The 11,910-nt window shown below is 41.9% G+C and overlaps 2 protein-coding genes across 3 annotated transcripts; one reads left to right on the top strand and one right to left on the bottom strand.

The window, feature by feature from the left end:
• The first annotated feature begins 1,255 nt into the window (after positions 1-1,255).
• Positions 1,256-5,637, top strand: sypl2b (synaptophysin-like 2b). The gene is made up of 6 exons (XM_085917394.1): positions 1,256-1,571; positions 1,661-1,738; positions 2,903-3,021; positions 3,287-3,491; positions 4,220-4,411; positions 4,516-5,637. Exons 1-6 carry the CDS (start codon positions 1,554-1,556, stop codon positions 4,639-4,641), a joined length of 738 nt encoding a protein of 245 aa, XP_085773520.1. The 5' UTR covers positions 1,256-1,553; the 3' UTR covers positions 4,642-5,637.
• Positions 5,638-5,663: 26 nt separating this feature from the next.
• Positions 5,664-11,434, bottom strand: amigo1 (adhesion molecule with Ig-like domain 1). Of its 2 annotated transcripts, XR_015066812.1 has the most exons (3): positions 11,259-11,434; positions 8,174-9,890; positions 5,664-8,083 (listed from the first exon to the last, which is right to left on the bottom strand). XR_015066812.1 is itself a non-coding variant. In XM_085917392.1 (2 exons), the coding sequence occupies exon 2, from the start codon at positions 9,798-9,800 to the stop codon at positions 8,310-8,312; it is 1,491 nt and encodes a 496-aa protein (XP_085773518.1). In that variant the 5' UTR covers positions 9,801-9,890; positions 11,259-11,434; the 3' UTR covers positions 5,664-8,309. The 2 variants fall into 2 exon arrangements, 1 of the variants encoding a protein (XP_085773518.1); XM_085917392.1 differs by having other exon boundaries at positions 5,664-9,890.
• Between the last annotated feature and the right edge of the window lie 476 nt (positions 11,435-11,910).

Below are 11,910 nucleotides of genomic sequence, written 5' to 3'. Positions count from 1 at the left end.
CAGGGCAACAAACTCTTCATATCCTCTGTTTCAAATGGCAAGAAAGTTATTAACTAAATAGATCATGTAAATGTAATAAATCTCTTGTAGTGTCTGATATTACCATGTAATCCCATCTCAAATGTGCTTCAGAGGATAAATGCAAGGATTTGGCAAGGAAGGGAGGAGCAGATAATGTTCTCTCTCTCTTTCTCCAGGTTATTTGATTATGCTCTTGTTGACTCGCCGGGCAGCAAAACCAGTCTGACACGTTCCCATCATGCACAGCAGCGAAAAAAAAAAAAAAAAAAAGCTGCCTAAATTAAAAAGTGGCAGAACAAGTTTGCTGAATTTTAAGGCTTTCACAAACTTCATGCTTTGCATGCCTTGCATCTCGATATACTGGGATACATTTCTTGTCTTAATGCAGACATGTTTATATTTAATGGTGATCATTTGTTGAACAACACAGTATGAATCCCAGTGGAGTCACTCTTCAACCAGAATTTTCTGGGTGAGTTTGCCTCTGGCTAATAGCTTGGCTTCAAATATCAAATATCACAATTAATAATGAAATTCACAACCATTTGGCCGTGGCACAATTGTGTTTTATGAGTTCAGTGCAAAATATGCTTGATAGATATTATTCACTGTACTGTACAAAATATCAGTGCGTCATTGACGTTAAGTGACAGGTTGGTTAATTAAATACTCTTGCGTTAGATGGAAGAAGGTATAATAAACTGGTGTATCCGCCTTTTGTCAATCATGCAAGGCCAACATTTCACACTGATTGAGCACATTTTGAAATTTTGAGGACAAATTCATTCAATCATTTGTTTCGCTTCCCTTGTAGAAAAAGCAACTGACGGTGACATTCAAATAAGTTTAGAACTTTTTTCTTTTGCATTTCTGGGCTTTGCTTTTTTCTCTACTCTTTCTTCTTTCATTTTTGTGCTCTACTTGCTCCTTCCCTGATATAATATTTGCAAATTCAAAAGTATCTCAATCTCGTGTACAGATAGGTAGTCTCCAGGTTTAAGTGAACACAATTTTGCTTGAATGGGGTAAAAACTCCTTGACTTTGCCACATCTAATATGGTGTCAATGTTGACGTAAGTAAGACGATCACTTCCTGGCGCGTTATAATAAATCCTACATTCTCGGCATAGACGCGCCCTTCTACAATGTGATTGGCTGTTGCATCCAGCCAGGACACGCCCAAGGAAACGTAAACCATTATGGTATATGAGATGGCTTGGTAAAAATTAAAATAATCAAGTCGGTAAGGTCCAGGTTTAGTGTGATTTATTATATCGTCACACTGAAGTCGCAAAATACCTTTCCTGACATTGAATGCAGTAGGGCGTGTCCTAGCTAGAACTGCAGTGGGATTCACAACGCCTTGACACATGTTATAATTTCGGTGCACGTCACTGATCACGTGTTCGTCACTCTTCCTCAGGCGAAAGTTGAAGAAAAAGTTTTGACAAGCTCACAGGAGGCGAATAAAAACTAGCGCTCAGCATTCACGACAATAAAGAATCAGCGCAATCATTTTCTGTGGGGAAACAATGGAATCTGTTGCCCAGGTAACAACAACAATTACAGCACAACAAATTCAAGTTCAAAAAGTGACTTTGTTGCAAGTAACTTGTGCGCTCTCTCCATGGTCTCTTAGAAAGTGTTGTCTTCGAGATTTGCTCTCGACCTGGGTCCCTTAAAAGAGCCTCTGGCGTTTATTCGTTTGCTCGAATGGGTAAGTTTTAGTTGTCGCCATATGCCTAAATGAATCGCTCGTGATTCCTTCGCTAGCGACAAAATTAACTTGCAAACTGATTTTTTTCGCTGATCTTGTGAGTACAAAACTTTGACTTTGAAGCCATTTCATGAACTAAAAGCATTAAAAGCATCAGTAAAGTGGAATGACGTACTGTACGTTTACATCTTATCCACTTCCGTGATGCCGCGCGCTGGTTTAATGTCTGTTAGCATACTAAACTATTCCTAATATCGCTGTTAATTCTGCGTTCAAATGGGCGTAGTTCTTGCATACATTCCGCCCATGCATTTCTTTCGTGAAGGAAATTCCTGTATTTTTAAACATTTATTTTTCTATAGAGTTAAGAGAGAATAACGGGAGTTTTATTCGCGGGGAAAGGGACCGGGCTGGCCCGTGACTGGTGAAAATCCGCGTATAGAATGTTTCAACGTCTTCAGATGCCCTGCGTGCGTCCATTATGAAGATCCTATGCAACAGTAGTTCACAAGTTAATGTTTGACTAAGCAAGAAGGATGTTTGCCATGCCTTCTGTGTGTGTGTGGCCTTGTCAGATGTTCTAATCAATTGGGAAAAAAGTGTTCTCTCAAGACTCCCAAAAATAATCACCAATCAGGGATTTGACACCCAGAATAAAAGTCAACTATGACGACGACTGTGGCTGGCTGGAATCAACAAAGCCAACCTACCAAACCCCGATCCGGAATTGCATTTTGGTTTTTCAAGTGGTCCCTTTTCTCCACTTAGAGAATTTCATTTCCCGGTTAAGAAATGTCTAATCAACTTGTCCCACCAGGGATGCCATCAGCAATGAGCCACCCAGAAGTCTGGCTTGGGGATAACGAGTTTTACGGGCTTCTGCCCCCATTCTATTGGCTGTATATAAGTTTGATGTTACCAAAAATCAAATCTGGAAAAAAAAACTGGCACGATTATTATTGAATAAAAAGTGCCACAACTGCATGAATTATATTTTTACAATAGGGTCTGCTGCATTTTTAGGAAATTGTCAAGACCTTGAGGCGTGTGTATAGTGTCTTGCGAGGTTAGAAATAAACAAAAGTAATTTGGGGCATGTAGATATGACCAGCTTATGGATTTCCTGTCCATTGAACAACTGTGTGTGTATGATTGTGATTGCAGGTATTCACAATATTTGCCTTTGCCACAACTGGAGGCTACAGCGGCACGACCAGCGTCAACGTCCAGTGCCCTGGCAGCAAGATTCAAGAAATACATGCAGGTTTCAACTACCCATTTAGGTGAGCATGGCTAATCATGCCATTGTCCATTCAGGTTTCTTGCATACAGGGTGAATTCATCTGCTTAATTCTTATTCCAATATATTATGCTTAGAATAGTAGGGACACACAGGACATATTGCAAAGAAAATTTTGGATTTCATATTTTTGTGACATTTTTGTTTATTTTTTTGAGATTCTCTTATTAGAAAATGTGTGCCTTATAAAGTATACACATAAAATGTGTTTGCATTCTCGCCATTCTTTCTTTCCTGTCTTTCCGCAGGTTGATGGAACATCCTTATGATGTTCCCACCTGTGTTGCAAATGCAACCAAGCCTGTGGTGCACTACCTGACTGGAGATTACGCATCTTCGGCACAGTTTTACGTGTGTATCGGAGTGTTGGCGTTTTTGTACAGCACCGCCTCCCTCATCATCTATTTGGGCTTCCAGCATCTGTACAGAGAATCCAGTCGTGGCCCAATTGTGGTACGTTTGTAAAGGTTTGCATTTCACACGCTCACGATAAACCTTTTCACCAATTCTTTCAAGGAGTCCTATTGTGCAAATTATATACATTTACAATTTGAAGGGCACATATGTGAAAGTGACCCATCAATTATGAAATTCAACAATTTGTCACTTTTTCGATGTTATGCTACCACTTTATTCCAGAATAGATTCAATATTTTTTTTCTCCCCATTCATTTTACACACAACAGTAATGGCATGTTTTTACGTTTTTTACACATGTATAAGAAATAAACTCTTATACATCTTATACACACAGGAAAGCAAGCCAGGGAAAAAGGTTCGCTTTAGATAGACAGTGTGAAAGAGGCTTCACAGAGTAGCGTAAATGAAATGTTGGCTGTCACGGCAGCTGACGGCACCAGGCTGCTTTTAAATTCTGTTACACATTGAAAGCATGTGACTGTGCCTATATACAATATATTTATGAGTAAATTATTAGACTGATCAAACATGATTCGTTTTTCTGACTTGTGTATTTGTAAGAAAATCTTCCAGAACTGTTTATCACCGGTGTCGGACGGACTACTTCTTAGACTTCCAAAACCTTCATTTTTGAGGAGAAAGCCAACAACATGATATTGTCAAAGAGCGCAAGCCGCTATCAACACTTTAAATTATCCAAGTGTGTGGCAATTTAAATCACCACCAAAAAAATGATTGAATGACTCCTTTGCTTGTAAAAGGACCTGCTGCTGACTACGGCCTTTGCATTCCTGTGGCTGGCTTCCTCCTCCGCTTGGGCCAAAGGCTTGTCCGACGTCAAGTGGTCCACCAGTCCTTCCACCATTCTGACACTTCTCACCGTGTGCAAGGATGGTAACAACAAGTGCACGGCTGGCGCCACACCTCACATGGGCCGACTCAACGCCTCAGTGGTAAGTTCACATCGGTGAAGCATTGCAAAAGTAAAATATCAAAAGCAAAACATGATGTCCACCCATATTAACATCCGCTCCTCTTTTTGTGTGTGTGTGTGCAGATTTTTGGTTTCCTTAACTTCATCTTGTGGAGTGGCAACTGCTGGTTCATTTATAAGGAAACTCCTTTCCATAAGTCAAACGCACCGCCGGCTGCAGATGCTGAGGGCACTGCCCCACCGATGTAACTCGTCATCCTGTAATTGTTGAGCAGCATGTCTGCTTGTCATGAAGTGACAAAGTGGTGAATGACAGCTGCAGATGAGAAGATATGCAGTTGTTAGGTCAGACATTTACACTGCAAGTTTGAGTTCCCTTTTTTGTTTAGTGCCTATATATAGCCAGTGTTTTTGGACTAATCATAATAACAAATGTTGATGCCATGCTCTTCTGAATTACATGGTGTAGAGGAAAAAAAAAAAGGTTTGAATTTGTCCATCTTTCCTGGCTACCTAGTTCCGGCAGGGGCCAATTTTTTAGTAGAACTGATGTCAGGAGATGATGATGTTTTTTGTTTTTTTTTTGCAAGTGGCACTTTTGAGTACATTTGCAGCCTTTTACACTGCGTGATTGTCAAGATTAATGCAAACCTTTGAAATGGTTTTACTCTCCTATAAGAGGACTAGTTTGTATATTTAAAATAGAACATTTAAAAGCCAATGGCTGGAATAACCGAGCCCCTTATTTCGTATGCTTGAGTTTGTGTGGACTCTTATAGTAATAATAATTCTAAAGAATAATACCATTAGTGCTGCACTTGGATTTCCCTGTCATATTGCCAAATATAATTCTTGAAGAATTGTGTTTCCTGGTTCAATGCTTGAGAGAAGGAGTTCAAAAGTTGGCATGTTTTTTGGTTTGTGTGTTTAATTGCGGTTTCCCCTCTGTCACTCTACATGGCATCACTCTGCTATTCTCATTTGTTTTTATTAATGGTAAGGCAAACTGTTGCAGATGGTTTTTTCCCCCCTCATCGCTTTGTCTTGAATTATTGTTGGTGTGAAAAGACTTGTCATCATGAAGGTCCAGTAGTATTTCAGTGAATAACATGAAGTGTTTTCACTCATAAAATCTGCTTTGTTACAAAATGGACAGTACGTATTGTCGTCTGCCTTAGTACTGGTTACATTCTGCGCAAAACATTGTAAATATCTGCATATTCAATAAAGTCTATGGTGTCCATAGTTGTTGTTTTATTAATAAACCCAAGTGTTGACTGTAAAGTCTTAGTAGCCTTATTGTCCCTTTATATATACCATGCAACACAGTGTCAAGTTGAGAGAGAAAAAAAAAAAACTAACATTACCAAAAACTTACTACCGTTGCAATAGTGTTGATTACAGCATGTAGACTCGATGCACACTTCCTGATTCACTGCTGTTTCAAAATCATGATTTCCTTTCAGAACCCATCCATGTCAAATATATTCATACCACAAGTGGGACAAAACGTTTCCCTGCATTCAATACTGTTATTTATTTGCTGGAGGTTATGTCACATAAGGCTTACACAGCGTAGTTATACAGAGTAGAATGTGTGAACAATAACTCTATGCCTGACTACAAAAGGATAGGTCCGCTATGTTATGGCTATACACGACCTTCTATTGATGCTACACTTGTCTCTGTCAACTATCGGATGGATCCATGTAGGCTGGATTTACATTGCAGGTCCAATTCCCCACCCACTGTCCATATTCTATTTGGATCTATGTGATGATGCATGACTGTGTTTATAGCCACATGAAAGAAACAACATGCAAATTGCACTTAATAACACAAGCGTCAACACCAGGCAGTGACAACATGGAAGTAAATGAGAATATACAAATACAAAAAAATGAAACATAGTATTTAGTTGTCCTGGGCTGACTTTTCTTCTTCACTGATTTGAATGAGGAGAACTTCCACATGGCTACACTTTATTTTTCTAATTTAATGCTTATGACATCTCTAATATAGCATACAGTGGTGCCTTAAGTCAAATTCATTCCAGGAGAATCCAGTCATGAAAACACAAAGAAGACTTTCACAACTACTAGACGTGACTCTGCAGTAATGTTTGTCGTTTTTCGCAAAGGATAATGAGAACAAGCCCGTGGGGTTGTTCTGTTGTTTGTCAACATGTGTTGAGACACCGTTTTTGTTCCAATATCCTCTGCTGACAGGATTAACAAGATGACTAATTTGCTAGCCTGTCTATGATGTTTACATCCGGTGCTAGCGGAAGGCATCATTGTGTGATTGTAGCAAGTACAAAGACTTCGAATGATGGCTCGGATCTTGAAAAAATTCCAGTCGGGTCACTCGTATCTCAAGGCACCACTGTATTAGCATCATATTTGATGTTCCACAAACCGCTAATGTGGCTATTGAGACCATATTGAACGTTCTGTACATCTTTAATGTAACATATTTACATCGTATCTAATCCTGCAGTGATTCCCAACCTTTATTGAGCCAAGGCACATATTTTAAGTTAATAATAAAAAAAAAAAATCTCACGACACACTACCAAACAAAAATGTTACTTAAAGTCATCAATAATATACTTCCTACGGTCAAATAGAAGATCGTATATTCGCTCTGTTTGTCAGTATAAGTCAGTTATAGATAGACCAACAAAGATACGTACTAATCGGTTATAAAATTGAATGAACTGATCATTTCTCACGGCACACCTTAACCGTGGAACACTAATGGTACACTGGTTGAGAAGCACTGCTATACTGTACACCTCGAATGTAATGTATGAACGTAATTTGTCATGTTTTTCAAGGTGTTTGTGCAGACGTGGGCATACGTATGTCAGCGAATTTGATTGGACGTCAAGCTGGCGTCGACGAGGTACATTGGCAGATGTCCCACATGTATCAGATTCCCAGTCTGAGGCTATCCAATTTCATTTTCTTTTTTCTCAAGGCTGCCATGGCACACGAATGGTCACTTGAGAGCAAGACATGAGAATGGGTGCAATGTAAATCCAGCCTTTATTACCTACCGAGTGCCTCTCTGGATGACTCAAGGTCGGTGACAGCCAATCTGTCCCCCGTACTGGATTAAAAAAAATAGTGTTCCCCTGTATATTCTCTCCTCACTCATATCTATACTTATTTGTGGATTTTTTTTTGTTTTGTTTTGTGCTCAGGCCAAATCTGTATTGTTTGGTGACATCTTGATGCCATTGAAGTATGGTGAACTAAGTTAAAGAGCATCTTGTGGCAACTTGGTGGAGAAAATAATTGTGAAGTCATACACACGGTAGAATTCATAGCATTGTACTGTGCCTTAAAAGAGCTCCGCTTGGCCAATTAATGTGTTTAGTTCTGTGTGAGTGTCAACTTTATGCATCTGCTACTTTTTTTTCCACTTGACTCAAGTACCAGTCTATGTGAAGTTTATAATTTGTCTAACAACAACAAAAAATCATTGGGTGGGGTGAATTACTCGGATTTTTGATCATTTGAGCTATTTGCAGTAGGACTCAGGGGAACACTGTACCTATGCTACTATATGTTCTAGGCAAGAAGCAATTGCAAATATTGGCCTGATATCATCCATGACACCTTGACCTATGTCTCAGTGTAGGTCCTCAGCATCATGGTCATCCGCATGAGTAAAAGGAGGGCAACTGGACTCTTCAAGGTCAACAACTCAGAAGAGAGCAGTTGCTTCCATTCACTTTTGGGTTGTTGTTTAAACTACTGAAGAGTCCAGTTGCCTGGAAAACATCCTGAGACGTCCACTCCTTGTTCCTTCACAGTATGTCATTCAATAAGTGCTACACATTAGAATGCTGGAAAAATAATAATCCTGCGTGTTGTTCCTCCTTCTCCTCATCTTTGCCCCCCCCCCTCTCAGACCATCATGGGAGTGTCAGAGAAAACGGAGCTGATGGACTCCGCGACGGACTTCTTCCTGGTTCCTTTCATCAGCGCGCGAGCCTCCGCCTCTTCGTCATCCTGGTCCTCGTTGGGGTTCAGCTTTCCGTTCTGGCCCCGTGCTTCCTTGGCGTCTGTGAAGACCACGTGCCTGTTGAGCGCTGAGGAGTCGCCTCCGTGAGTGGGCGTCACGCTCAGCACGGATGAGCGGATGCTGTCGTCACCCCGGCCTTTGCCCTTGCCGGGGCAGCAGAAGCAGCGGCACGGCGTCAGGTAGAGGTAAACCAGAACCAGGACCACGCTGGCCAGGCAGCCCACCAAGGTAGTGTAAGCCGTGTTGAGGGTATCGCCACTGCCGTGCATGGTGAAGTTGTGCACCTTCAGGACCACATAGATGGTCTCGTTGAAGGCCTCGCTGGTGGCCAAGCAGGTGTAGGTTCCGGAGTCTTCAAACCGGATCGGACTGACTCGCAGGCTGCCGTCCGACAAGAGTTTGGCCGTCTGGTTTCCGTCGGGAATCAGCGCAGAGGGACCGGGAAGCATCCAGGTCTTGAGCATGTTCCTACGCTTGGTGTCGCAGCCCAGGATCAGCGTCTGCTCCAGAAAGGCTTCTTCTTCTGCCTCCTTAAAGGTACTGCAGTTCATGCTGTCGCCACTCAGGCTAAACACATCCACTTGCTTCTTCTGCGGGCCCGGCAGGATGCAAGTGAAGTCATCTCTGAAGTCCACCACCGAGTTGAGCTTGCGGAGGTCCCAGTGGGCGACCAACGTGTAGAGGTCACAGTGGCACGGCAGCGGGTTGTTGTGGAAATAGAGGCCATTTTTTAACCAGGCGGGCAGCGCCCCCATCTCATCCAAAGGAAGTTTTTTAATCTTGTTGGATGACACGTCCAGCAGGTCGAGCTTCTCCAAACGAGACTTCTCCCTGATGAGCTCCACGGGGAATCTGGAGATTTGGTTGTGGCTTAGGTAGAGCTTCTGGAGGTTGAGTGTGGTGATGAAGGCTGAGTGCTCAATCTGGGTGATTTTGTTGTTGTACAACAGGAGAACCTCCAGGTTGACCAGCGGTTCAAACACAAACTCGTCCATATGCTGCAGGCTGTTGGAGGACAGGTCCAAATAGCGCAGATACTTCACGTTCACAAAGGCTTCCGAAGACAGGAAGATCAGACCGTTGTGGCTCAGTAGCAGGTTGCGAAGTTTGGGGAGCTTCACCGTGGTCCACTCCGACTTCAGCCTCACGATGTCATTATAGCTGAGATCCAGGACGGCGGTGTAGAGCGGCAGGCTCATGGGTACGCTGCTCAAGTTCATTTTGGAGCAGCTTAGGATGTTGGAGGCGCAGATGCAAGGTGCCACCGATGCCCCCCCCAGAGGCCACAGCAGGCCCATGCACACGAGCAAGGACAGGGCCCAGTCCAAGCAGTCGTTCCTGGGCTGCCGTTTTCTGCTGGGTGGCTGCGACATGCTGGCTGACTGGCTGCAGATTGATTTCTACACCGAAGAGGTGGGCTGTGATTTAGTCGCTGAAGAAGTCTGGGACATTGCTTAGTGGGGCTGAAAAGGATGGAAGCAAACAGAAAACCTTGAGTATTCCCCTCTGATCAAGTTCAGTGAATTGGAGGACAATTTCTATTCAGTTTTACATTTTCTTTTGATTCGGTTTTCAATTTGTACATTACAAATCCACTTTATAAATGCAACTAGCTGCTCTGTGGTATATCAACACAAAAGGAGAACACCCCCCCCTCACAAAAATAGTAAGAACACAATGGAAAATAAACAAAACACCACTATTAACAATCCAACTGCACGTATCTCTGTATAAACACAGTGCCCTCCATAATTATTGGCACCGGCTTAAAATGAATTCCATTTTTCTTGCGGAAGCATATTCTCATACTGCTAATTTTAGAAATAGATCACCAGACAGAGTCAAGCTCCTCCCACGGCCATCTCAGTGCCCAGACCTCACCAACCGCATTGACAATCGGTGGAGTGAGCTAAAGAGGTGAGTGAAGAGAGGAACCAGGTTGCTGGGTGATTTAGAGAGGTTGTGCAAAGGAAAGTTTGAAGATCTCTCTTTCTGTAGTCTCCTGTTTTGTGAAACATAGGTGCTGTGTTGCTGGCAAAAGGGGCTTGGAAACAAAGTCAAGGGTCCTAATAATTGTAGCACAATTTGACATATGATGTAAAATTTCTTAAAATGGGATCTTTTTTACTGCTGAGTATATGCATTTATATTTAAGTTTGGGTTTAACTCTTTTTAATTTTGTTCCTATATTATTGTTAAAAAAATAGAAGTTAAAGTAGCAGTAGTTCCAATAACCAATGAGGGTGGTGTACTTTACAGACTTTACAAGATAATCAGAACTAAGTCTGTCTTGACCACCAAAAACTAACCTAAGCATTGCCTTATAGCCCAGTAACTGTAATTTGCATAATACAAATAAAATGAAGGTTTAGCTGGATAAATCTTGTTTTGTCTTGAACATAAGTTAACCCCCCAAATGGTCTGTTTTTCAAAATTGTTGGTGGCTAAACTGTCCTGCAAAACAAGGTGACCAAAAACAGATTCAATAAAAGCAAAATGAAAAAATAAAACGTGCAAAAATATCAGATTTTGCATTGATTTTTAAAAACGCAGCACGTTTTCAAGCAAAATTTAAATGTATAACCACTGACTGCACTTGTCTATGCTCCTCGGGGGAAAAAAAACAAAAAAAACACGTCCTTCATTCATCTTGTCCTTCCATTGAGAGCACATCACGTCACGTGCATCATCTCGCACATCTATCCGTTCATTATTTCGGCTTCGAATAAACCTCCACGCCTTGTACCTTCATCATACACAAATTAGATTTGTTCTGCAGCCTTGAGAGAGCTTCCATTGAGGAAGAAAACAAGCAAGATGGAGACGCTTACCTTCATCTTTGAAGCCCGGCGCCTGCTGTGGTAACATGCAGATGGCGTCCCCACCTCTCACGAGATAACCTCGCCAATGTTATTGTGCTGCTGCGGTGGTGGTGGTGGTGGTGGTGATGGCTTGTGACGCGTTTGCGCCAAAAGAAAGTCCGACCGCAAGACTGAGGGTGAGGAAGATGAAGATGCACAGAGCATGCGCACACGCCATCCCGGCCAGCCTTTTGTCTCAATCAAAACGCGCAGCGGAGGTCAAACACACACACCGTGGTAGAAAAGAAAAGAAAAGAAAAGAAAAGAAAAGAAAAGAAAAGAAAAGAAAAGAAAAGAAAAGAAAAAAGAAATACAATTAGCAGAGACGTGCTGATGAAGCCCTGTGAAGCTTTTGAGGCTTGCATTATTAATTTTAAAAACAAGTTTTATTGAATAGGACGCACCAGTGACATCAGGTGGACAGGTAGAGTCATAGCTGCTCCAATTCTTAAAAGTCGGAAGTGTCTCAACATTTTGACACTGTACCACAATGATGTCCCGTTACCCATTCATTTTTAATAAACATGATTTGGACATGACGAGTGTGCTGTGACACACACACACACACACACACACACACACACACACACACACACACACACACACACACACACACACACAC

The sequence above is a fragment of the Syngnathus leptorhynchus genome, chromosome 1 (genome assembly GCF_054491065.1).
Source record: "Syngnathus leptorhynchus isolate UIUO chromosome 1, UIUO_Slep, whole genome shotgun sequence".
In the NCBI taxonomy this organism is placed as follows: domain Eukaryota; kingdom Metazoa; phylum Chordata; class Actinopteri; order Syngnathiformes; family Syngnathidae; genus Syngnathus; species Syngnathus leptorhynchus.
This window is presented reverse-complemented; position numbering and strand designations above follow the sequence as displayed.